The 27200-nt window shown below is 34.9% G+C and overlaps 1 protein-coding gene across 7 annotated transcripts in view; it reads right to left on the reverse strand.

Moving 5' to 3' along the window:
* The window catches only part of LRRFIP2 (LRR binding FLII interacting protein 2), a 58874-nt gene that overhangs the window by 13996 nt on the left and 17678 nt on the right, over positions 1 to 27200 (reverse strand). For 3 of the 7 annotated variants that reach the window (XM_027655927.1, XM_027655925.1, XM_027655930.1), the window contains exons 3-6: positions 22950 to 23036; positions 5988 to 6032; positions 5222 to 5335; positions 4719 to 4790 (exon numbers count right to left, since the gene is read on the reverse strand). In XM_027655927.1, the coding sequence (XP_027511728.1) occupies positions 4719 to 4790; positions 5222 to 5335; positions 5988 to 6032; positions 22950 to 23036 (318 nt within the window). Of the gene's footprint in view, positions 1 to 4718; positions 4791 to 5221; positions 5336 to 5987; positions 6033 to 8285; positions 8394 to 11124; positions 11179 to 12692; positions 12741 to 13472; positions 13548 to 18286; positions 18341 to 22229; positions 22281 to 22949; positions 23037 to 27200 lie in introns of all 7 variants that reach the window. The other 4 variants (XM_027655928.1, XM_027655926.1, XM_027655931.1 and 1 more) reach the window with 2 other exon arrangements.

The raw sequence follows: 27200 nt of genomic DNA on the forward strand, positions 1-27200 counted from the left end.
AAGAGTAGCTTTAACTTAATGCTCATTATTTAATTAGTGCTCTATTACCTTAGATTCAAAGTTTTAAGATAGTCACATTATTTCAGTAATAAGGATTCTCTGTTTAAGCAGATATTTTGTCTTTCTATTTCTTACTAAGATTAAAAAAATAAAAGGCATGTAAAGATTCACATGCTTGATTCTCTACCTGAAGGAGCACATATGTCTTGCTGTCTGCCCTCTTACACAATTCTCTCCCATTTAACATTTTATCCTATTTTTAATTATCCTACTGTTTTGGTTTTTTTTCAGTACTGTAACAAATGTCAATCATTTACCTACTTAGAACAAATATCACTCCAGGCACTTTTAAACATGCAATTATTTCAATAAGCATTATATGGGGGTTGAGACTAGATGATCTTCTAGGTCTATTCCAACCCCTTCATGGTCTATGACTGCATGATTTTAAAAATATAAAAATTGATTTTCACAGACTCCTAATTTTAGAATTGAAAAAGAACCACTGAGCCAATCACTTTACGAAGTACATCTGTGACCTACTACAAATCTCCTATTATTTCATGTAATCTGTTCCTTGAAGGCATAAGTAGCACAATCTCCATTTTTAATTATTTGTATTATGACAGTAGAAATACTAGCACAGGAAGGGCATGAAGCTTGGGTTTTCCAGAAAACAGAGCACTAGAACTAAGATATTAAGGGAGAATACCACCGGTAACAACCTAAGTTTCTTAAGTAAACACTGAAGAGTGCTATCTCTTATACAGTAAAGTTATGCAAACATTTTTGCTGCAGAATTATATTCATGTCTTCTTTTAGAAATACCAAGTCACGGTTCAATATTCTGCTATAAGAAACGCAAAAAAAACCCTATTCCCAAACCCTATTCCATGTTGTAAATCTCCATTTTGAGAAAGGTGTCCTTTAAGTATGTATTTTACCTTTTATAATTTTATCATAGTCACAGGTATTTTATACCTTTCTATTTCATTCACTGAATTCCAGAATTTTCTGCTGGAGAAATACAGTTTTTCAGAAACCCCAGAAACAGTAACTTAAGATATATCTAGACAGACCACAGATCAGAAGAGACAAAACAGTTTAAGTTGTGAAAAATACAAGAAAGGTACCATTATCATCTGGGAAGCAATAAATAGCAAACAGCAAAGATGAGTCAGGATAAAAGGAAAAAAAGAAAATAATATACGTAAATGCATTTCAAGTAATTCTTAAGATTAAACCCAGAGAAAACATTTTTTGTGGTGTTGTAAGTGTGACCAGTTATGTAAAGATTGGCAAAAAAAAAATGCTAGAGACAGCAAACCTTCCAAAGATTTTAAAGAATAATCCACTTTAGAGGAAAAAGAGAAAAATACTAGGATTATAATGAATGCGATAGTAATTTTATGGGGAGACATGAAATTTAACAAAAAAATACAACTAGGAAAAAGAATCTGATTTGATTGTTTCTGTGAATGTGGTGATTGGGGCCACGTAGTATTTTAGGTTGGCAAAGATCTCTGAATGCCATGTGGTCCAATCTCCTAACTAAACAGGGCCAACCAAGATCACGCTGCTCACAGCTCATCTCCAGTTCATTTTAAGCATCTTCAGGGATCTAGACCACAGAATCTTGTTGGGCGACCTGTGCCAGGGTTTGCCTTCCTCTTGTAAAGTCTTTTTCTTGAGCTCTAATTGGAATTTCTGCTCTTAACAATGCAACTTTTGTCTGTTGCATATTTCCCTTAGAAAAGTGTCTGCTCTGTATTCTCTACAGCCTCCTATAAGATACACTGAAAATGACTGGCATCCATCTGTATACTGCCAACCAACCCTCCAAAGGTCAAAGGCCATTGTCTCAGCACCTTACTGTATGCCACATGCTCCATGACTCCAGCCTTAAAGAGAAGATTAGGTTGGGGCTTAAAACATGGGACTAAAATGTCAGTAATCAGTAAATTAATTTGGAGGAGGAGAGGGTGTGGAATCTGCAGTTATGGAAAAGGAATAAATTGATTTGGAGACTAATAAGTGAAAACTGCTTCTGAGAGAGAAACTAAGCTATGTCTAAGAGTCTCTGACGGGTTAAAAAAAAGTGGAACATTGCAAAGACTTCTCTGGAATTGTTTCTTCTTTTCAAGTTAAGTATTACACATGCTCCCCGTGGTTCAAGAATTCCACATAATTTCAGAAGTCTTCCAGTTTGATGAAAAATAATATGGATTTTAAATAATTTCTGAAACACTTTAAGGAGGCAGTGGAACTTCTAAGGATGAAGCAGTGGGAACAGGTCAGAATGAAAATGGATAAGGCTCTGCACATAACCTAAGGCTATGAAGAAATACCACCCACAATTCTATCAGTAAAGTCAAAAGACTATAAAAATTAGCCTGCTTGACTAGAACAAGATCATGCAATGCAACAGACATCAAGAGAGTGCACGGTTAACAGCATAAAAGAAAAATTTTGAGGAAGGAAAAAGGACTTCTTCCTAGTTGATGCAAAGAAATATAGAAAAGACCAACAAAACCGAACGAAACTGAGACATGAAAAGATTTGAAGACCTAACTAAATCAGAACTACCCACATTAGAGTTTATTCTGACATCATATTTGTAGGTAAAGTTCACACTTTTAGCAGCATGACGGATGGGCAACCAGAGAGATCAGAAGGTAGCGTGATTAAAAATACCTGTTACTCAACCACTGAAAACAATCCCCTTAAAAGCAGTGTAAATGGAGGTATGCTAGTACCTCTTCTAAAATACACAAGACAAAACTGCTAAAGCACAAGTTGAGGAAAAGGCAATACCTTCCTAATTAAAAAGAAAGGTTCCTGAAAGAATCTCTATGGAATGCAAATTAACTTAGGAACACATTATTTAGTATTAGCAACAGCATAAAACGCAATTCAATTCTGAAAGCCAAGCTTAGATGAAGATCTTACTGTTAATTGCACACTGTGCTCTTCGGTAACTGTAATGGATTACAATAAATAACAATGCATTAGCAATGATTCAGAACAGTAGTCATGAGATGCTAGCAAACATGCAAAAGCATGAGAGCTAGATCCACTCTGAAAAAATATGAAGCAATCTCACATTACATTCAATCATAGCTATGTCTAATAATCTTGTAATCTATTATGCTTTGAAGTATTTTTAACATACATATGGCAATATAATTAAAACAAAACATACTTCATCTGAGCATATGGCTATCAGATTCAAAGTTACTTATCCTCTAGAGAGGTAATAATTTTTGCTACACTGAATAGCTCAAATTACATATTTTCTCTTTACAACACCATCTAATACACTGTTTAATCAAAGAAATTCAAGGAAGTTGCTAAATACTGTTATATGCTCTAGTACAAGAAGCATCCATTAAATTTAGTCTATATGCGTATATAAAACAAATATGGAAAGATCTCTTTACTTTTATGTGAAACCATTCACAATTAGATAACAGGAAAGAGAACAGAACAATCTCCTGAAAAGAGATTTTTAAGCCACATCATTTGCTGTATTCAGTTTTCTTCAACACAGAGCAGGTGAAAATAATCATACTTCAATTTAGCTGCACTGTTAACTGTGTGAAAACTCAAAAAAGAAAAGCATACACACTAGTATGAATGAGTCAAAATACAGATAAATCTCATGTGTGGGACTACACTTAGTGCAGGTAGCTTGGTGTGTGGCTGCAGTGCAAGCTGCAGGTTGTGTCCTGCACGAGGGAAAGAGCTGGACCTCCCAGCAACGAGCAAAACAAAGGGCACAGGCACCTGTGGCATCAGCACAGGCATAGACTGCGACAGCTGCCCAGGGATTGCTTGGTTCAGGGTTCCTCCTCGGAGGCACCCAGCTAGAGCTGGTTTTGCGTTGCTGCACCATGATAAAACTACTTAAAGGAACTAGACATCTGGGACTCTGCTATTGGAAACCTGGGGCCGAGCTGGTAAGGAAACCCTGTCTGACAGTGACAGTGGTGTGTGAGGGGAGTCAGTGGAGCCAGCCGCTGTGAAGGGACTTCGGTCCCACCAGGGAAAGTCTCAGGTGATGGGAGTGTGATTGCCAGAGTGGCACGTGGATGGTCAGACAGGAAACTTTCCTTAACATTCATTAACCTAATGCTGAAAAAATCAACCTACTATTTAGACAAGCATAATGGTAACACAAAACCATAAACATAAAAAAAAATATTTCTTAATGGCAAAAGATTAAAACAAAATTAATCTCCTGCAAGCAATACGCCTGCCCAAATTGATTTCAGCACATCTGTCAAAATTATTACTTTGGCTTTGCTTTATAAGACATAGTATTTCCTGAAACTTGGAATACTAATTCTTATGTTCTTTGCCATAACTATCTCCCATTTTTTTGTTCTCCATTCAATACCTAGTCATTATTGAGAACAACTATTTATTTGCTAAGAAAACTCTAAAAAATACAAATTGAACCTCTATAATCTTACCAGGAAACACCCATATACAAATAAGCATTAAAGTTTAATACTCTTTTAACATTAATCAAATAATGAACATATACCACCTCATGTACATTTTAAGTTGATGCTATATATGCATTAAAAGTTAGATACATGCTTTAAGGAAATTTAAAAATTTGTTAGTAAAGCCACTATGTTAGCAAAACCAGTGATAACTCCACTACCCAAAAACACCCATACAGAATGCATGCCTGGGAGGAGCCCTGATACCTTTAGTTCTTTAAGTCCCTGCATGTATCTCCCTTCTACATCGTGTATCTGGTCCTTAAGATCATAGATATCCTGCAGGACATAGGAACGAACCATTGCATAAGAAGTATGGGGAAATAATTAATAGTCAAAAAAGCATTAAAAGGTTTAACATGCACTTCTGTCAAATGACAAAGCCTGCAATAATTCCCAGAAATTATAATTAATTCACAACAACTTCATGGAAATTAAGATTTTTTTTATATCCCTGAATCCAAGACATCTCGAATAGGACAGAACTGTTTGAAATTTGACATAAACATAGTTTTATCTTAATATAAGCTCAACCGTTAGCACCATAAAGACTTATGAACACAATAAATAAAATTACCAAGATAAAGAAATCCCTCATGATTGAAAATTATACCCTCATAACTTTTTCTTATTATTACAGAAGTTCTGTATTAAAAAAAAAAATCCTGCTATTTAAAACTACCTCCAAATTATCTGAAAATGCAATATACCCGTAAGTCACTGAGGGAGGCATCAGGATCCACCAAAATGCTTGCATCTCCACTTCCCCTTCTAGACGAGTTGCCACTCAGAGGAGTTGCACTTACTGAATTGCGAGATGAGGGCTTAAAAAGGAAAAAAACCATTCTATCAGCAATCATATGATTGTAGCTGGTACCATTGCCATTACTCTTTATAAATTTCTTCACAGTCATGGAACAGTTTTCTCTCTTGTTTTTCTAAACATTAGTTTATAGACAATGTTTTCCATAATTATTTTCCAATACTTGTGTTTCTTCTTGGTGAAATGTCGATTTCTCTTTGATGACTTACTAGTTTATCAGAACATTAGAATTTTGAGTCATCTGTCCAGAAGACACTCATAAGGTGGCTGTTAGTTACTGTGGAAGTTTACAATATTACTAAACATTATAATTTCTGTCATCAAGGATTCAAAAGGAAGTCTCCAGTGAGAATCTAGCATATGAATTTTTATAGCCTCAGCCTCTTAAAATTTTGCCTTTCCTAATAAATATCTCTAGTACAAAAATAAATTGTATAGAAAATTATTACTGGCTGTAAGTAAACTAAACAACAAAATTTTTTCCTCAGGAAATAAAAGACACAAAGCATTAATTTTGAGAGATAAAAAAAAATATGTCTAAAAATATCTCTGCTAAAAAATACACAGCATTTATACTTTTTGAACTATTTTAAAAATTGTAAACTTGTGGGTGAACAATGACTTTAAATAATTTTTAAATTAAGATCTCTTACCCTTGAAAATATTTCTGAATGTGATTTTTCACTCTTCTCTTCCAGCTGAAAGAGAATAGAGAATGTGATTACCTTTTGCTACGAGGGACTACTGAATCAGCATCTTTTGTTCAAAGACACTGAGAAATATTTAAAACCAAAAACCTAAACTGTTCCAGATGTTAGCATAGATCAAGACAGGAAAAACAATATTAACTGCAAAATAAATTAATGTTTGTAAAAAAACCCCAGAAGCTTCTTTTTAAAAGTTTTTAAAAAGTCATTACTGATACCGATCAAAAACCATGTTTAAATTTCAACTGAGTAGTGACTACAACATTTGGTGACAGAACAAACACAAAGCTTCATGCAAGTATACTTCAGGCAGTAAGTGACAGCAGTGTGAATGTCCTAGTTAACAGAAAACACATTTGTTCTTTCTATCTCTTTGGTAAAACCTGCAATTGCATCAGGACAAAACTGAATCAGGTAAAAGCCCATAACTAAAGTGTACTAATTAATAGGAACCTACAAAATAATTTCAATTAATATTTTATGTATTGAAGCCTAAGCAAAAGAACTACGACACCCCCTTCTTATTCAGGAAACTCTGCTATTGCAAAATTATATTGTAGATTTCCACATTTTCTACATTTCTATGAATCAAAATAGGTGGAATTAGACATGTTTCCATATTTTCAAAACAAGTATTTAGTATGGTATCTGAAACATCTTGCTTCTCTGAGAACACCGGTTTTTCTCCCAGGCCAGGGACAAGATATTTTGAAGTCCACTGCAATCCCAGCAGAAACAAATGCTACTTTATAAGACCTTTCTTTTTTACTTCTATTGTGGTTTCTATAGAAGCAACATTGCTTTTCGAGGACAAATTCACCATCTCCAATGATGTACTGAAATTGTAAATCGCAAAATTTGTCACCACTGAGATGATAAAATGATGTGAAGAATCCAATTGATCTGAAGTATACGTTTAGACTAATCTAAATAAATATCTAAATCTGGAATCCAGTAACACATAATGATGATGATAAGGGCAACTGAGAAGGTAGCATAAATACCTGTCTCAGCCTCCACATTTTCTTTCAGCAGAGCGCTAATTTCATAAAATCACCTTTATTATGGAAAAACCCCCTAAAGTTTAAGATAGAGAAATGATCTGTCTTTGAGGATGTACAGATGACAAATAATGTGCATTATTACAAGTTAGATAGCACTGTAACAGTATTAAAATATCATCTAAATGCAAAGTCATAGAAAGAGTTGTTGCAGGAGTACTCCAGCTGTCAGCCTCCCATTCAAAGCAGAATCCAAGTCAGCTTTGGCTTTAATCTAGCCAAGTCTCACCAGCCTTGTTGTAACCCACCCAGAGTGCAACACTAATCTAATCGTGGAGCTTCTTGCAGTGTCTAGTCCGAACTGACAAACTGCAGTGTAAGGCTGCTGCCCCTTGTTTCACTGCTTGGCAAGGGTATAAAGACTTTGGCTCTCACCTAAGCAGGCACTTGCATGCTGCTGATCACCACACAGCATTCCATCTGCTCAACTAAATAAGCACAGTATTCGCAACCTCTCTGCCTAGTGCATGGGCTAACTCTGACCATTATTTCAAAAGACAAAAGAATAGAAATTTCCTTTTTTCCCCATACTGTTAAACAGAAAAGTTTTGACTGCAAGTAACAAGAACTTTTAGAACTTAGAGCAGCAAGAAAGAGAAGGCAGCTACGTTTGGTATAAACAATGTTCAGGCTAAGGCATGCACAGGAAAACCATCACAATAATTTTCCTGTAACATGATCTATTGACTTGGGATGGAGTACAAGTGCATAGCCAACAAGGAGTGGTTCAGTAATGGGTCCTGACAAAATCTCATATTGGATGAATGAACACTGTGGGAACAGTTTTAAGTACTTTTGTCACTCAAACAAGTAATAATATTCCAAAAGTAAACAACTCCCCCCAGCACTGTTAATTTTCATAAGAAAAAAGCCAAACATTTTACATTTTAAGAAATTCTTGAGCTTATCAAACACAGAAGAAAATGTGAAGTGTTACACTTGTCGCATGCTTCTAGCAACAAGCAAAATCTCCTTTAAAGTAAAGCAGCATGCTTTTAAAAAATTCACTCAAGACATTTTCATACAAAAAACAGGCCCAACCCCTGAATAAACCTATTTTCAATGAAGTAAATCTGAATGCTTTTACAGTATTTACTCTTTCAGAGTATGAAAAAAAAAAAAAAATCCATGGTTAGTAAGTTTGCTGCATTCCCCACAGTGTAACAACAAGCATCACACTCACACTATTCAGGCCTTGGCCATCATCTGTATCAGAAACAATGCTTCCCCTGCGGTTGGAACGACTAAAATAGTCTGCAGCAGTTTCACTTTGATCAGAAAAATCAGAGGACTTCAAAAGATAAGCAGAAGGGTGAAAGACAACTGAAGATGACACCACAGAATGAACAACAAAAAAAACCAAATAGGAAGTCCTAACTTAAATCTTTGTTATTGCAATTTATTCTTGCTTTTCTAACAGTTTAACATCTGTAAAATTTTAATTATTCTTCAAGATTTTTGCTGTTTTAAATGAATAAAAAGTGTGCCACATTGATATATTTTATTTGTGCCATATTGATATATTTAGCATAGGCATTGTTTTTAAGCACTCTTCACGTTTGTTATTCTTAATAGTTCACCGAATCTAAAACTAAAAACAATGAACACTTATTATTGCATTATTTTTCTCAAATAGAGTAATACAATCAGATACAAAAGGGTTTAGTACTAATTTAGGGCCAAACACAAATACAAAAATTACCTTTTAAAAAAAGTTTGCAGATCATAAAGACAGATAACACAATCAGAAGTTGATAAATAAAAATTCTTATTTTTCTCTACAAATGCTGTCTTTTTTTCAAATCAACACAAACCCAACAGTGCTAGTTAAATATGATCTGGGCTTCCTCTCATTCATAATTTTAAGACATCTTACATTAGAAGACAAGCTTATTCCCCAAAGATGAATTTCAGACAGGCACCTAAAAAGGCGAGGAAAAAAATGCCAATGCTACACATCACTTGTTAAAAAGGGTGAAATATATCTAATCACATTATGATAATTACAACTGCCACAGGAATTCAAGTGAATTATTCAACTGAGAAACATTACGCACAATAAACCCAGTATTTAATGAGAAGAGTAGGTTTATCATAAGTGTATTGATAATATTCTTCTTCAAAAGACAGAAAGTTACAGTGAACATTATATTTAGTTTTAAAAGTGATTATAAGAGAGAAAAATCTTTATATGAACAGTTTGAAAATATACTCTCCTTATCCAATTCTCACTGTTGAAAAAAATTATTTCTTTGTACTTGATGTACATGTAGCCTCATTCCAATTACAAGACAGTGAGGTGTCTTCTATGCAAATGTATATAGATATTACATGTATAACAGGTATACATAAAACAGTTTGCTGATGAACCCCTGGCTCCTTATGCAAGTTTAGGGCTACAGAATTTGTATTTGTTGCCACTGCTGTTATGTTCTATTTCTCTGGCAATGAACTTCCAGCTGTAACTACATCTACACTTAAAATAATATCTTTATTTTTTAAAATGTAACAAAGTAGATAAATTTTCATAGTTGGAAATTTGGCTAAACTTTCTTATTTCACTTGCATTTCACAAAGTATAAATGTGCTGAACAGAATTCTTCATATATGTATTATAATTACAGCAAAAGAACAACAATTCGGGCTACAATACATAACAACACTGTGCTATTTCATTCAAAATTCACTTATCTGTCCTGTTAAAAAGTTCATATATCTGACAAACCTTGCTGTTCCTCCTTCTACACTTTTTGTACTTCTAATATTCTTCTCAATCGGTTTATCAAAACCGATACATTCTAAGATGGAGTTTCTCACCAGTGCTTTCTGTTTCCATCTTCTCTGCTGCTTGCTCTTTTGATTCCCAAAGAGTACTAAGCTGACTTCAAACGCATTATCCAGAGTGCAACCAAAATACAAACCACAGAAATAGCAGAAAGTGAATGTGTAATTATTCCTAAGATTTTTACCTCATCTGCTTTGCAAGACTATTTCATTAAACAAATACTGTGAACTCTATTAAGCATTCACTTGTATGAGTGAATGGTACCTTGGCATTATTGGTATAACACATGCATACTGAGATCTGATTATATATATTCCTACATATCTATAAAGTATGTACTTAAAAAAATTAATCTCAGTGTTAAGAAAAACTAAGACTAGTAGTATTTTCTCAGTTCCAGAGACTACAAATGGATGTTAATACCTCTTAGGTTTTGGAATTTCATAAAGCAACAGCAAAAATACCTTTTTCCTTCACCCTCAAAAATTCACTCTGGTATCTGTCGCAGCTAAAAACATTCATTTCTGAAAAATCTGGTTTTATTTTTTTAGTATCTGTAACACTGTTAATATGTGAAGGATTAAAAAAGGACTGAACATTTCAATTTAGTCCCGACGAGATTCTACTTTTTATTCTGGATAGCATGACAAATGAGCAGCTGCACCAATGAAACTAAGACAGTTGTTCTGTGGCAGAAGCAAAGTAAAACTATTTAAAATCACTTTGCAGCACAAAACCCCAACTTTGGAAGGACACTTTTAATACAATAAAGATGCAGAAAATAATTTTTCTCAATTTTGAATCCTGGTCACCATAAAAATGAGCAAGCTACTTCTTACTGCTTAATATAACAAAGTTTGCATTAGTCCTCTTCCCCAAGAGACTTTTCCACATATATTGAAGTAAGTTTCATGTGCTTGCCCCAACTATGACATACGGTGGCACCCCCAACAATGTACTATACTTCAGTTACCAGTTGCTTCCAATAATATAGATTACAAACATTTAAAAGATGTTTAAAATACCAAATTCCTTCTTCCTTCTACAGCTTACAGTCCTACTGCTAAAACTTTACATCTTGCTAAAAATCACACCTCTGTCTGACAAATTAAATTTCTTTGATGTGGAATTGAAAAATCAAGTCTGTGCGTTGGTCAGTAAAACAATCCCAGTGTACAGACTCATAACTCTTGGTTAGTATCAAAGCATTCAGCAATCATGCAAGAGGAATGCTCACCACAGGACTACTTCGGATTGAGCTTGCTCTTGAGGAATAACTGTATTCAGATGGCTAAAGAAAAGTTATGAAGGACATTTTCACAACTTTCATAGATTTTTGTCTACAGAAAACAAAGATAATGAAAGAAACAACCATAGATTTTTGTCTACAGAAAACAAAGATAATGAAAGAAACAACCAAAAGCCTATTACACTTAAGAGTGTAAGAACTATAGGAGTTCCATCACTGCACAATGTGGCCTGAGAAAGAGGGAATGAAATACCATTTATATCCAGTCTCAGAAATTATCATCCCATACTCATACACTGTAATTCTTATGCACTGTCACACAATTCATCTTATCTAATCCAGTAATTATTATACTTTTTGAAAGGATAAACAAATTTTAAAGATTTTCAGCAGCATTTACTATTGCTACTAGGGATGTCTATTTTGAAATACATATCTAAGAACTCCCTTGAAAACTAGTCAAATAGTTTTAAAAAGTCAGATCTTAACTATTTGCATAATAAAACAAAGGAAAATAAAATACTTAAATTGCAATTTGGTTTTAACTGTTCTGAAGCCTTCAGAAGTTTTAACACACCCTGGGAACTGAAGCTATGCTGTACACTTATAAGTTTTATTTTATGCTCACCCGTGCAGGTTTTCCTGAAGGAGAGTGTTTAAAGGTGCAAGGCTGAAATCAATTAATGCAGTGGATAATAAAAACAATTCTGCGTAACACAATTTAAAAAGAAAAAAATTTACAGTTTCATGCTGCTTTGCTCCTACCTATGAAGAGATCTCCAGCAGCAAACAGAATTACATGTATAATCAAATCTATATATAATAGCAGTCACTATGGTCTTGTTCTCTCACTGAATCTTCTAATGTTTTCTTGAGAATATGCACAAAGTCAAAAAAAGTAAATTATCTATTTGCAATCCAAATGCAGAACAAGACCTCACTAACTACTTAAAAATATTTCATAAGAATACTTGACAATATTTTACATAGGTTTAGCATGTCTCTAAATGGCAGTATAATTTGGATTTGAACTACTGTGGCAGCAAAAGACAAAGTTTCAGGCATGCATGTCACTTTTAAAGATAACCTTTTGTAGAGCTATCTTAGCTATTCTTATGGCACTTCAAGCTACTTTTTATTTTGTAGAGATGCAGATTGGCTTTTCATGCTATTGCATTTTTGTATGTTTATTAAATTTAAATAAGGCATCCTATTTAAAGGTATTCAAAGTGTATTTATCACAAATTTCAATGATCTCCTGAGAATGACTTTTCCTATTGAAATGCTTAACTTCTTCAAATACTTTTTTAATATTATACATGTGGTTGTTATTTAGTATGCTTGGATTAACTATTAATAACCCTAGTGCTCTTCAACATCATTGCTGTAAAAAGAACAGTAACACAGCAACTACTAAAATACTTTAAAAACTGATACTTCTTAACAAACCAATGCTTAAAGAAGGAGACACCTATGAAGAAAAGTGTGATTTTATATTTCTGTGGGCCATTGAAACATATAAAGAAAAGTAAAATATGATTTTACATTGTACTAACCCTGTAACTCCTAGTTGGTGCCACTGGATAACTGTACAGAGCAGACGACTATAGCGTGAAGAATAGAAAAAATCAGAAACACTTTTTCTGTGTACATAATTTTTTTTAATCTATTACTCTATATTCCCTAAAAGTTCTAAAGCTTTAAATACTAAATTTTATATCTATAATAGACAGGAATTTTAAGAAAAGTGTGGAAAAAACCTCCAAGAAAACTGGTTATCTTTGAAATCAAACTAAAATATTAATTAAAGAAAACTAGTATACTTAGAAGATTTATGGAAGAGAATGATAAGAAATTAAGTAGTTTTCAAATGACATGCCAATTTCTTCTAGCTACTTATTTAAACCTGACCATGACAGTAGCTGCAGGTACTGGAAGATACTACTCATCTCATGACAGAGCATTGTTTTATCATTTATATTACCGTGAAAAAAGAAGTAGTACAATGCTGCTAAACATTTAAGACTCTTTTTTGTTGTTTTTAAAAGATAGGAATTGGAAACAGCACCTGTCACAGCTGCTGATTGTTTTGCATATATCATACAGCAATCATGAAACAGCAGTTATTTGAAATTTAAAATGTCACATATGCAAAACACAACAGTAATCTACATGTCATACATTACTTTTATAACAGACAACTGTAACTACTATTGAATGCAATAATTTGATACGTCATAGAGGGAAAAAGAAAAGTTTGCATCATATAGCATAAGTAAGTAAACCCAAATACACATATTTTATATAAATAATGAAATTAATATAAGGAGACAGACCCAAACACGGTAGGAAGGAACTGGTTTACTATATCCAAGGCTGCTATAATTTCTTTGATCATAGTCAATTCCACTCTGAGGGTGAAGAGGGAAAGAAGAGAGAAAACAAAGGTTGCATCTGCAGAGCTTGTAAATAAAAGTTCTATCTTAACATTGCCTAAGTGTTCCCAAGCTTAGAACTTATACAGAATGCTGTAAAGTTTTACCTATGGTTGACTCAAAACTTATATAAGCATAAAATCCCCAAAACTACTATGTACTCTCTATATCAGCATTATTTATATTTTAATGCCATGCTCAAACAAAATAATAAATAATTTTGTGACTTTTTCCTCCTTAATAAATAAGAAAACTCCAAAAGTTTGACAAGTGCAGCATGAAATACATAACTGACAAAACTTGCTAATAATTAGTACAATAATTTACTTGATCTTTTTTCCATTAGATACCATCATAAATCAAAGCATTTTGGGGAGAGAGGACAGAAATCCCTAATAATTTAATAGGGGCTGAATGTTTACATGAGCAGCGTTAGCTTGTAACCTACCACCGTTCTTTACACACATATTGAGGTGTGCATACTGAAAGTCTGGCTCATTTCTGTTGGGTTTTGATACTTTCTACTCAAATTGCGTATTTATGCAATGTCAGGCAAAAAATTTATATACACATACAAAAAGGAAAAACCAGACAGATGAAGAGATGGCAAAAAGTAGTGCCTGTAGAATGCAGTACTTCATATCTCAACAGGCAACAGGAAGCAGAAATATTCATACTATTTATTTAGGAACTGAGGGAAGAGGAAAATAGCACCTCAAAAGTGCAGGAAGAAATGCTGTAATACAATAAAGGTAAGTAAATACAAAAATTACTTCAGCCTTGTCTTAACTCAAGTGTCCGCTGCTGCTCTGACTCCCCAAACCCCTGATGCAACCACTAATTCATCAGCACCAAAAACCCTCGGAAAAAAGACATGCAAAATATTTAATTTATTGACACTATATTCACATGTTATACACTAAACTTTCCAGAATAGTTTCTGCAAGATCCCAGTAATCCACATGCCTTTCTCAATAAGTCACTGGGTTAATGTCAAGGTCTACAGCAAATTCAATCTGCTTTACATGTATATTTAAAATATTTCTAACTATCTGACAGGGGACAAAGTATAATAATAGAAAATATGTATCTATCCTGACTGAATACACTTTGATCTGGAGAAGTGGCACTTTTAAACAGTTCCAAGAGCCTTCCCCAGACCTCCAGCAGACTGAGATTTCTATTTAGATGATTTCATTGATGCTATTGCACTTATCCAAACATACTGGAGGTCAGAATCTGATAAATACTAGAGATTTCTTTTTTCCTAAAAAAATTTATGCAAATGTCAGTAAGCTAATTAATTTATCCATAACTGTATCAGTATATAACTCTACATACTTTGTATATTTGTAATGAATACTATATAGAAAACTAACCAATAAATCTTTATGGGAATAAGCTTTCTTCTTTGAACTATGAGATTCACTGTAAACATGACCCTAATAAAAATTACAAAATTAATACCGCTATATAACAGTATCTTCAGTCTTACAATATAAAGAAACCAAACATAAGGATTTAAGGCTTTTTCACCTAACAACAGAAACACCACAGAAATTCTAACTACATGACTAGAAAAACAGGCCATGCTTTTATCACTGTGTTAAAAAGATCTGATAAATCGAACTATAACCAATCTTATTCTGATTAACACAGACTTGGCTTAAGCTAGTGCTCACATTTCAGAAAAATAATTAAAACCAATACACAAACTAAAAAAGCTTAGTAATACAGACTATTTTAAGCACTATATTGTGCTTGCCTATCTGTAGGTAATTCAGATAGCGGGGCGCTTGAAGAAATAACAGCTTTTTAAGTTCCTTACACATCACTTTTAGTGGTACTTGATAGCTGTCTTTTCTTAAGAAGATGCACAAATCTTATGTGGCATAATACCACTAAGAACATGATGCACTCTACTATCTCTTCATAAAAATATGAAAGAATTTTTTAAAGTAAAGGTATACAAACCACCTGCTTTTTCTCAGGACTGCTTTTCTATTTGATTAAGTAAAGTTTCTAAATGGAAATGGAGAATGCAAATAGATGCATACAGACACTTTTTTTCTTTTAAAGAATGTTCTCCAAGTCTAATCTGCATGTCACTTCACTATTAAGTTTAGAAATAACAAATAAATACTAAAAAATGCTGACTGTGAGACAGCTGTCTTTTTAACCTGAAAAAGTTTATACATGCATTCTACAGAAAGTGTTAGAATCATGAAACTGTTCTAGGTCTGAAAGTGTGACAGTAAAAGTTTACATACTTTTTAAAATCAGTGATTCAAAGTTGCTAGTTAGTGTCATTACACCTTAAAAACAAAGCACAAAAGCAGTCTTGACTCAAAGACATGCAAAGTGTTAACATACAAGGACCAAGTATCTTGCAGATCTATCCTTAGCACTGTCATACTAAAGTAAAAGAAAATGAAAGTAAAATCAAAATCATGATGCTAAAAAAATATGAAAATGTATACATGAAGGAATGCCATTTAGCCAATCTGAAGTGCATTCTGAGGCTGGAACACTTAATAAAAACTAATTTTTTCCTCAACAGCATCCCAATTTACGAAAAGTGAGATAATTTTGGACAGCTATCTGAAAATTTCTTCTAGATATCAAATTAACACAAAAAATTCCATGGGTTTATATTTTATATCTGTTTATAAGTTATTTTAGGTCAGATTTAGTTACCATTATTTCATACTGTTTTCATATTATCTCAATAGTTACAATATATCCAATATTAACAATATATTAAATAAAATTTTAATGTTATAGATGTAATTTAGAGACTATGGTACCTTTTTGTGTTGCTAGAAGTATTACTATACAGGACTCATAGGACACTGTACTAGTTTTAACCAACTTAACTGTTTATTTTTTTAAAAACAGGTTTTGCCTTTAATTATTACCTACCAATAAGCAACCTTGCTATTGGCAAACGAAGACCGATTACTCAGATAATCATTATCATCCCAACACTTATACCTTTTATAACCATTAACAGTTTAACAGTCTACTAACAAATGGTTCAGTTGCCTAAACTAGGAATACCATAAAACATTCAGAAATACCCATTACCGAAAAAGTAGAATTCTGTATTCCAGCCTTGACTGTAGTATTAAAATCACAATATAAGAGAGAAAAATGTTCCCTGTAATAACTTTTAGCAATCTATCAAGGCTGATGCACAACCTTTGTCACTTTATTTTACTTCTCTTTTGGGGATATTAGGAGAGAGAGACTGAAGAGATAAATTCTCTTCATACTTGTAAGTGTTCTGTCTTGAAGATAACTTCACTTAACATTTTCTTTGAGCCCTCAAATTTGCTATTACAAAGTGCTCGATTACAACAATAGTTGCAGCAGTCCCATTAATACCATTTTCTATATGCATGCTTTCACCAAACTACTGCTTTGGTAAGTAGACACAGAAAACATCATAATGTGAACACAACACATTATAAATAAAAAGCATGCTCATTCCAGGTTGCACACCACAAGATTTGTCCTTTTGGAGGTACTTGCGCTGCTCCTGTGAGATGCACTGACATTCAAAGAACTCTTGAGAATGAAATTATAAGAATATATCAATATATGAAATAAAAATTTAATTGTAAGTGTTAATCTTTACTGAATGAGACAAAATAACCAAGGCAGGCAAAGAAATTCTAGGTAAGCCCCCCTAAAATGATCTCAGTTATCTGCTCAGTTCAAACCCTCTTGTTTGGACAATGGTCAATTACTTAATCTCCATCTTAGCATATTTAGTATGTCAAACAAGACAAGCACAGATCTGAGCAAACTTGTACTAGCTCACAAATTTTTAAGTGTAGTGCATAGCATATTTTACATGTTTTTTCTGTTAACCATCTACTGTTTGAAAAGTAGTCAATACTACCTGATTTAAATTATTTATTTGGTAAAAACACCTGCGTGACAAATTGCAGAAACACTTAACACCAGGACTTGCGAGATATTACACAAAATTCACTTAAACAAAGACTACATTTAATTGCTGAGACATCGTATTAAGTAACAATCATTATTTTTTAAAATCATACAGAGAAACAGCTCATTTCACCTTCCAAAATAAACAAAACTAATCCTTTTATTTTAGTAATTTGTCCCTTTCCTGGCCTATATATCTAGATCAATAACAAGCTGATTTCTAGACAAATCTACTAAGACCAGGAAAATGTTTACATAACCTCAATAAAACCATTCTTTAGCACTGTAAATGACCTCAAGATGATATAGAAAAGGTTATACAATACAATAAATATTTCTGTTAGCAGTCTTTGGGATACCTTGCATCATTCAGGTAACTTTTTGCCACTAATGAATAATCTCACCTTCTAAAAGAAATAAAATCTTGCATCATACCAAACTCATCTTCAAATTGTATCTTAAGGTACTACTACCTTTTCTTCCACAAATATTACAGAAACACAGTATCACTCAATATGCAAAAAAGACAGAGAGATTGAAACATATAAAAATTAACTATTTTGTTAACATTGAAGGAAATGAAATACCAGATGAACTTCAACATTATATGTGACTTAAAATAATGATTAAAACTGCTAATACTCGGGAGACTTAAAGCTTCATCCTCTCCATAAGAAAAGGAAACCCAAACTCAAATTTTTTTTGTTTGGTTTTTGTTGGCCATGATCAAAAAGAAAAAGTATAGTTTGAACACAAACCAAATATGAATGTTGACTGGACTGGTGAGAATACCTGGCCCTCTCTGAGTCTTCCTGAGAAAGAAAAAATGCAGAGTTATATCATAGGGAAAAAAAAAAGAACCTGACACAGCACTAGGAAGCAAATATGAGCAACATGCTGTCAGCACTTTTAAGGCTATGTGTTATTTTGAATAATCTGTGGCAAGCTGGAACTCGTTCAAGTCCAAAGAACTGATTTCACCTGCTTCAGGTAAGAATGCCAATAAACTACATTAGGAGATGTAAATAAGGCAGGTTAATACAATTAATAATTAGTGTTCAGTAGGCAGTCTTTCTTCTGATTAGTATATTAACACAGAAAAAAGCACAAGATTTTTTAACTTAAGAAATTAAATTAAAAATAAAAAAGAGCTTTACAAATTTACATTAGTAAGAAATGTACTACATAACTACTACATTCAGTTTGTGAATATTTTATAAAGTTATTTTAGCCCTAATAGAGATGATTATTCTCAGTTTCCTCATACCTATTTTATATTTTCTTCTCTGTTATAGGAACAAAGCTTCTTAAGCAAACTGATCAGTTATAAGTTCTACAACTAGCTCTGCTCTGCAGTGACAAGGAAAATAATAAACCCAAGTTATAAAATCTGAGGGAGGATAACTAGCTAAGGCACCTTAGTATCTTTTATTCTGTTGAAAGATGAGAGAATGCTCATTTTGGCTCACACAAAGGAATATGTGAGAAAAAGCAGGACAAAACCACAAATAGTTTAAAATTAAAACATTGAAATGTTTCACATGCCATTAGCATCCCAAACTGTTACAGTATGTTAAGAATAAAACTATCTAATATAAAGGCTATAACAGGGCCCTAAACCCAGAAATCCTTCCTTCAGTTACTCACTTTCTACAGTTTTTAACATGTCACACTATTCTAAAGATTGTAAGCCAGTTATTTTTAGAGTTAAAAGCTCATAGATGAGTATCTAAAGACTAAAGCTGGCTTTCATACTGCTTATGGTCATGTGGTTATCTTCTACATTACCACTGGATACACTAACTTGTTTAATATTTTTTTATGACTATTCAATAGGCCTAGTTAAAATTCTGCGAGAAAATTTCCCAGGGGAGAGGGTAGGTTCATTTCATAATGATATTTTAGTCTTCTTTGTCTGTTTTGAAGTTTAAAAGGAGTATTTATGCTATCTAACTTTTCAACACAATATAGTCAGATCATTGCCAACTGTAAATGTACTTTGTGTCCCTGGTCTAAATGGACAAACACCTGTTAGTAATATCTGCACCTGACAAGCAGACAGTTTGCTATTTACATAAGATTCCTCTTAGTTCCTGGGTAACAAGTCTCTTCCTGACATTCAATCAGAAAATAGAAAGCCAGTGTTCAGTGTTCAGCATATTCAGGTCAAAGAATAAAGTATTACAGTACATATTGTAAACAGATAGCTGCTGCTGGTATCTATCAAGCTTGATTTCTAACAATTTAAGTTTGAATTATGCACGTTATCTAATACAGAAATTAGGTCTCCCAGTCCACAAAAGGAGAGCACATCTGTTCAGAAATCTCCTATAGCAGATGTGCCTCTTAGGAGTGCAAAAAGAAGGTGACATTCAGTTGAGTGGCATTAATTTTGACATGAGATTGCTCACAAATGCAATCCATATTCCACATTTCAGAAACCCTTGTTCTTGAGCAAAAAAACCTTCAAATGTGCATTCCGCCAAGGAATAACAGAAATCTATGTTGTTCTTTATAAGTAACATGAGAACTAATATATACACAAATGTCAGTTTGGCAAAGAGACAATAAAAAGTTAGCACAACTTTTGCAAATAAAATTCTAATGACAGTTTTAGGATTTCTCAACAGGGGTGCCGATTAACTGTCATTGTAGTTTTAACTATTTGAAATTACGGGTAATATCAGCATGTATTGCTTAAATCTTGGTGATCCAAACCTTCACACAGTGAACATTTTCCCAAAAGCCAGAAAAAACCCTCACATCTCCCATACACCTTTTTAAAAGGCACATGAAATTTGTGAAAGGAACTCTAAAGAAACATTGCAATAATGTCAGTCTCACTTCAGTGCCTGGTAAAATCATGGAAAAGGTTATTCTGAGAGGTATTGAAAAACACCTGGAGGACAACTCAGTTACAGACAACACGGTTTCATGAGGGGAAAATCCTACTTGTCAAATCTGATTTCCTTCCACGACAGGGGAACCCACCAAGCTTATCTAGGAAAGACAATAAATGTAATCTTTTTGGTCTTCGCTTCTGATATTGTCTCACACAGTATCCTTCTCAATGAAATGTTCAGCACACAGCTGGATAACTGTGTTACGTGACGGGTGAGCAACTGGTTCACAGGTCAGGCACAAAGAGTTATAGTGAATGGGGTAACATCAGACTGGCAAACAGTCACTAGTGGGGTTCTGCTCCATCCTAAGCCCAGTTCTCTTCAGCATCTTCATTAACAACCTGGACACAGAACTCGAAGGTACACAAAGTAAGTTTGATGACGACACTAAATTGGGAGTAGCTGCTGATTTCCTCAAGGGCACAGAGGTCCTGCAGAGAGACCTTAACAAATTAAGAGAGATTTAACAAGGGAAAGTGCAGGATCCTGCATCTGGGATGGTTGTGTGTATAGGCTAGGGAACAATAGGCTGGAGAGCAGCTCTGCAGAAAGGGATCTGGGGGTCCTGGTTGATGGCGAGTCAGCAGTGCCCTGGCAGCCAGGAGGGCCAACCGTGTCCTGGGGGGCATCAGGCACGGCATCGCCAGCTGGTCGAGGGAGGGGATTGTCCTGCTCTGCTCTGCACTGGTGCAGCCTCACCTTATATTGTGAGCAGTTTTAGGTGCCACGATATAAAAAAGACACTAAGCTATTAGAGAGTGTCCAAAGGAGGGCCACAAGGATGGCAAAGGGTCTGGAGGGGAAGCTGTATGAGGAGCGGCTGAGGTCACTTGGTCTGTTCAGCCTGGAGGAGATTGAGGGGAGACTTCATCGCAGTCTTCATCATCCTCAAGAGGGGAATAGGAGGGACAGGCATGGATCTCTTCTCTGGGGTGACCACTGACAGAACCCAAGGGAACGGTTGAGTTAGGGGAAGTTCAGGTTAGGTATCAAAAGTTTTTTCACCCAGAGCGTGGTTGAGCACTGGAAAATGTTCCCCAGGGGAGTGGTCACAGCACCAAGCCTGTCTGAGTTCAGGAAGCATTTGACAATGCTCTCAGGCACATGGTGTGATTCTTGGGGTGTCCTGCACAGGAGTTGGACTTGACGATCCTATGGGTCCCTTCCAACTCAGCATATTCAACGATTCTATGATAAATTAGAATAAATTGAGCAGCAGCTTTCTCAGATTGTAACTCTATCTTTATGCCTTCTCTATTAGTTTTAATCTGAATAAGCAGCCAAATGTTTCATCATTATCAACTGAAAAGAAGGGCTTTTTTAATCTCCTATAGTTGATTTTTAAATCCTAAAAGTTGACTTAATCATCTGTAAAGACACTAGCATTTGCCAAGTTACTCAAAAGAGGAAAAATACAAATGCAAGACCACTAAGGAAAAAAAAAAGACAAAAACTCAAGCCCAAAAAGTTAACTGAAAATAAAACACTTATTGTTAAGACACTTACCTAACTGAAACTAATCTCATTTCATTTAAAATAGATTAACGACTTTAAGCCAGCACATGGTGGGAACACAAAACATTTCATTTTAAGAAGAAACATGTCATTCCATAGTTTCTCTTTTGCTGCCATAAAGTGCCCTGGATATCCAGATCAATATATTGTTTATAAGTAATTGCTTTCAGTAATAAGACATTTCAAAATGACACACAGCAAACCATTAGTTAATTACTTCCTTCAAATCCTACGTTAGTTCTCTGAATGGTGAAAACATGCACAACAGGTGATTTTAGCCTACCATCCATTTCTGAATATGAGCCCATTTTCTATCACATGAATGCTGAGAAAACTAAAGAATGTAAAAAGAAAAACAAACAAACCATTTACAATATAAATTAGTCACCACACAAGACTGGATTCCTAAATTGAAAATTCAGAAAAATCTAGTTAAATTGCTATGTAATCTTCAGTATAATACCAGATACCTATAGCAGTTCAAAACCTGAATCTACGGCCTAACAAGAACCATATAAAATTAAGGCAAAAACTGTTTTGCAAATTGCATTTGTAATTAACACAGACCCCTCCCAACAACCAAATATCAGCAATCCATTGATTTGAATGCAATAATGAAACAGAATAAGTTCTCAATCTTCTGCATGCAATGTCAAAACCTGAATTAAATACAATAACCATGAAATAACCAGACTACTGAAAACCTAGTTTCTCTAGAGGTTTTTTCTCATGAAATGCAAGCTTTTTCTTTAGGAGACATGTGTGGAGCAACACACAACTGTATGTGTAAATATTACCCCAATTTTACTCATTTTTTTAAAAATAAAAATCCTGACAACAGGATTATTTATTGTGAATACTTCTGGTATAATCCAATCCTAATGCTGAAATACAAGCATGCACCTGAATTACACTAAAAGAAAAAATCTTACGCAAATACAGAAATAAAATACATTAATAATTTTAGTAAAGGTTTGTAAGAATTCCTGACGAGTTACACTACCTCTTTTTGCTGTCGCTCCAGCTCTCTCATACGTATATCTCTTGCTTCTGCTCGAGCTGCTCGTTTGGCTGCAAGTCTGGCTTCTGCCTACAAGCAGATTGAAAATAATGAAAGTTAAAAACATGTTTTTTGAATAATGGTTTAAGCAATCAAATTAATAATCTCTTCACAATTGCACATTAAGATTCTAACATCACAATACAGAAGCAGTAAAGAATTCAGAGTTCTCAGAATGAAATTTCAGAAAGAATATGTACCCAACTTTACAGATATCATTGCTAGTCAAAAGAATTACATGTTGATAAAAGAATCATAGGATGGCTTGGGTTGGAAGAGACCTTAATGATCATCTAATTCCAACCCCCAGACCAGGTGCCACTAACTAGACCAGGTTGCTCAGAGCCCCATCCAACCTGACCTTGAACACTTCCAGGGATGGGACATACACAACTTCTCTGGGCAACCTGTTCCAGTGCCTCACCACCCTCACAGTAAGAATTTCTTCCTAACATCTGATCTAAATCTACCCTCTTGTAGTTTAAAACCATACATTCTCCTATGTCCTATCACTATCTGCCTGTGTAAAAAGTCACTCTCCCTCTTTTTTATAAACCCCCTTCAGGAAGGCCACAAGGAGGTCTCCCCAAAGCCATCTCTCCTCCACGCTGAACAAACACGGCTCCCTCTGCCCATCTTCATAGGAGAGGTGTTCCAGTCCTCTGAGCATCTCTGTGGCCATCACTGAGTTCTTCTCCCAGTCTTTACTCATGTCTGGGATTGCCCTGACCCAAGTGCAGGACCTTGCACTTGGACTTGTTGAACTTCATGAGGTTCCTATGGGCCCACTTCTCTAGTTTGCCCAGGTTCCCCTGGATGGCATTCTTCCATCTGTTGTGCCAAATGCACCACTCAGCTTCATGTCATCTGGAAACTTGCTGAGAGTGCACTGGATTTCACTGTCTGTGTCACTGATAAAGACATTAAAGAGCCCTGGTACCAAGACAGACCCCTGAGGGACACCACTCATCAATGGCTTCCATCAGGACACAGACTCATTGAACACAACTCTCTGCCTGGGTCCATCCATCCAATTCCTTACCTACTGAATAGTCCATCCATCAAAGCCATGTCTCTCCAATTTGGAGATAAGGATGTGATGAGCAATCTTGTCAAAGGCCTTACAGAAGTCTAGGTAGTTGACACTGCTTCCATGAGGATCTGCTCCACAATCTTCCCAGGCACAGAGGTCAGGCTCACCAGTCTGTAGTTCCCTAGGCCTTCTTTTCTATGCTCTTTAAAAATAGGAGCAATGTTTTCCAGTCACCGGTGACTTTGTTTGACCAACATGACTTTTCAAATATAATGGAGAGTGGCTTGGCAACATCATCAGCCAGCTCCCTCAGGACCCTGGGATGCATGTCTGAACTGAGTGCAGAGATATTACTGTCACTACAACTTGAAAACTGATGTCCTATGGACTTTAAAATGACTTTGCCTATGCATAGTATTTGCACAGGCATGTATGCAATTGAAGAATCTTTGGCCACAAAAAGACATAAAAACCAAGAAGAAAGAATCAAAACAAGGATACTAAACCACTACTGCTCATGCCATATTTAAAGGCTCTGCTACCATTTGGCATTATTTCGAAAAGCAAACATCACTTAGAATACTTTGAATAGCAATCAAAATCAAATTGATTAATGGACAAAATGCAGGAAAGAAATTTAAGACTGCCATTCCTTAAGAACTACCTTCAACACTGACTATCACCGAAAAGGGACTTCCCTACCTTTTCATTCAAGGCCTTATACTGCCAACACCTTCCTTGGACACAGCTTCAGTGCTCAGAACCTGCTGTAAGCCAATTTAACTAACTACCATAGCAGTAAGTTAACAGCAGCAATAAAAAGTAGTTTTCTGGTGTGTTAGTGAAATGAATTGGCTTGTACAAAGACCTTAAGAACACCAGATCCAGAAAAAGGTACAAGCAGGACAAACATTAGCATGACCTTCCCCTTTTCAGTGGCAAATAGCTTACTTCTGCACTGCTTGTGAAACCTGGTTATTGGCAGATACAACTACATATTTTCTCCAGTTTCTATCCAGCCTCAACAAAAAAAGAAACATTGTCTTTCAGACCCTAGATGCTACCCCAAATTTAATCATGAGGAAATAAAATTTGCCATAAAGCTAGTGTTTGAGGAAAGCACAAGCTCAATTTCTTCATGTTTGAGTAATGAGTTGACAAAAAAAATTGTGTTAAGATTCTTGAAATATTAAACCAATGAAGGTTTTCCACCAAAAATTCCAGTTGCCTATCGAATGTTATTAAAAATTTATGAGAAACAAGAGCAGCCAAAAATTCAGAACTCCTAACAACCAAAACATTTAATTTTGTAGAACTTCTTAAAAATGTAAAATTCAATGGGATTTTGTCTTTGATTAAGGATAGGTTTTTTTCCCCTGCTTTTACCACTATCACAGTATAGGTTTATGTAAAACACTGGAAACCTATAAAATGTTTTACTGTGCTTCAGAAAAATGAATAGGATTTTTAACCTGGACTTCAACTTCAAATTATTATTAAACTACAGGTACAAAAGTATCTATTGAATAATGAAAAGAAAGAAGGCAAACACATTATAGCTTTATTACTCAAAATAGTTTGTCTTAATTTCAAATGATTCTCATGAAGACAGTTTTTCTATATATTGGATACTCAGATAAAAGAATTCCAAGGCTGTCTCAACACTCCTGACTGTCCCAGTATAATCTTTTTCCTCCTACCTGATGACAACAAACAAGTAAAGCATGGAAATTCCCATGGAAAAGGAAGTACTCCCATTTGCAGCCCTACTCTGTAGTCATCGCTCTGTCACACAGACAGGGATTCAGCACAGAAAGAGAAAGGACTCAAAGAGCTGATATATCTGGGTTTAGTTCTGTTTATAGAAAGGAAGACATTTGCATCTGGCCTTTAGGCTCTGGTAAAGCTTTACTATTAAAGATACAAAGTTAATTTGCTTACTGATTCATGCTGAAAATCAATTCACATTTCACCCCTCTCCTAGTCCTACAGAGATGTAACTTTCAGATTCCTACAGTAGAGGGGAAATTCCATTTCTTCTAATTTACTAAACCCTTGATAAAACATAAGAGAATTCTACAAACATTTGTCATAAAATAGATGCTTGAAATTGAAGGAAAAAAAAATCTTTTTTAGAGAAATTTTTAGCAAGAAATAGTTTGATATTACACCAATTATTAATCTGAGCAACTAGATTCTTCTAAAAATCACACAATTCCAAAAAAGACAAAAAATTTGGCAAGTTAACTGAAAGCACAGTTCTCAGGCTTCCTTCACCAAACTCTAAAGCAAGAAACAAATCATAGTGCCATGTGAAAGGGGCCATCACACCAAGTAATTCTTTATTCTCAGTAGACCTGTTAAAGCACAGGCCTCATGTTACCAATACAGCAGTCATACAAATCTTCATAACTAATTGGAATTCTAAATTAACAATCAAAAAGAAACAACCATAATTCCAAAGGACATAGTTTTCTTTCTGGGTGCTGCTATTCACTCTGTTGCCTTACTGAAGAAAGCCCATAAAAGCTATGAAACAAATTACTCCCAACAAACCCTTCACAATTTAATTTTGTCAGCAACATTGAAATAAAGTCTTAAATATCTGCTAAGGAAAATACAGTGACTGTTAGGACTGTTAGTCAAGGGTCTGGTTAAGATGAAGGCTGGAAGCAGGTCACTGCACATACCAGAAGGAAGGTTCCTCCTTCTTCACAGAATTTGACAGGAAGGGTTGGTACCTTCTACAACAGGTATGACGCTCTGGAACTAGAAGGCCAGACAACTGGTGAGGTGGGCAAAGGTCATTGTGGGGTAGTGGGGCCTCCTAAAACAACACCACCTGTACCCCACATCAAGACCTCCTCTGTCAAGAGGAAGAGTAGTTGTAATAGGAGACTCCCTTCTAAGGGGAAGTCTTATTAGACTCCCTAGTCTAATAAGGCCCTCTGATTACTGTCTACTATTGGTTGTTCAAACTGGCTGAAGCGAAATAACAAAGAGAAGTCCAAGGGCAATCAAAAGAAATTTCAGGGCCCTGGGATGATTGGTAGAGGGATCAAGAGCAGAGGCAGTGATTTCCTCAATTCTTCTGGTAACAAGGAATAATACTGATAGGAATAGGCAGATCCATGAGGTCAATGCATGGCTCTGAGGTCAGT

This window comes from Corapipo altera, unplaced genomic scaffold (genome assembly GCF_003945725.1).
Source record: "Corapipo altera isolate COAL_440 unplaced genomic scaffold, ASM394572v1 59, whole genome shotgun sequence".
Lineage (NCBI taxonomy): Eukaryota > Metazoa > Chordata > Aves > Passeriformes > Pipridae > Corapipo > Corapipo altera.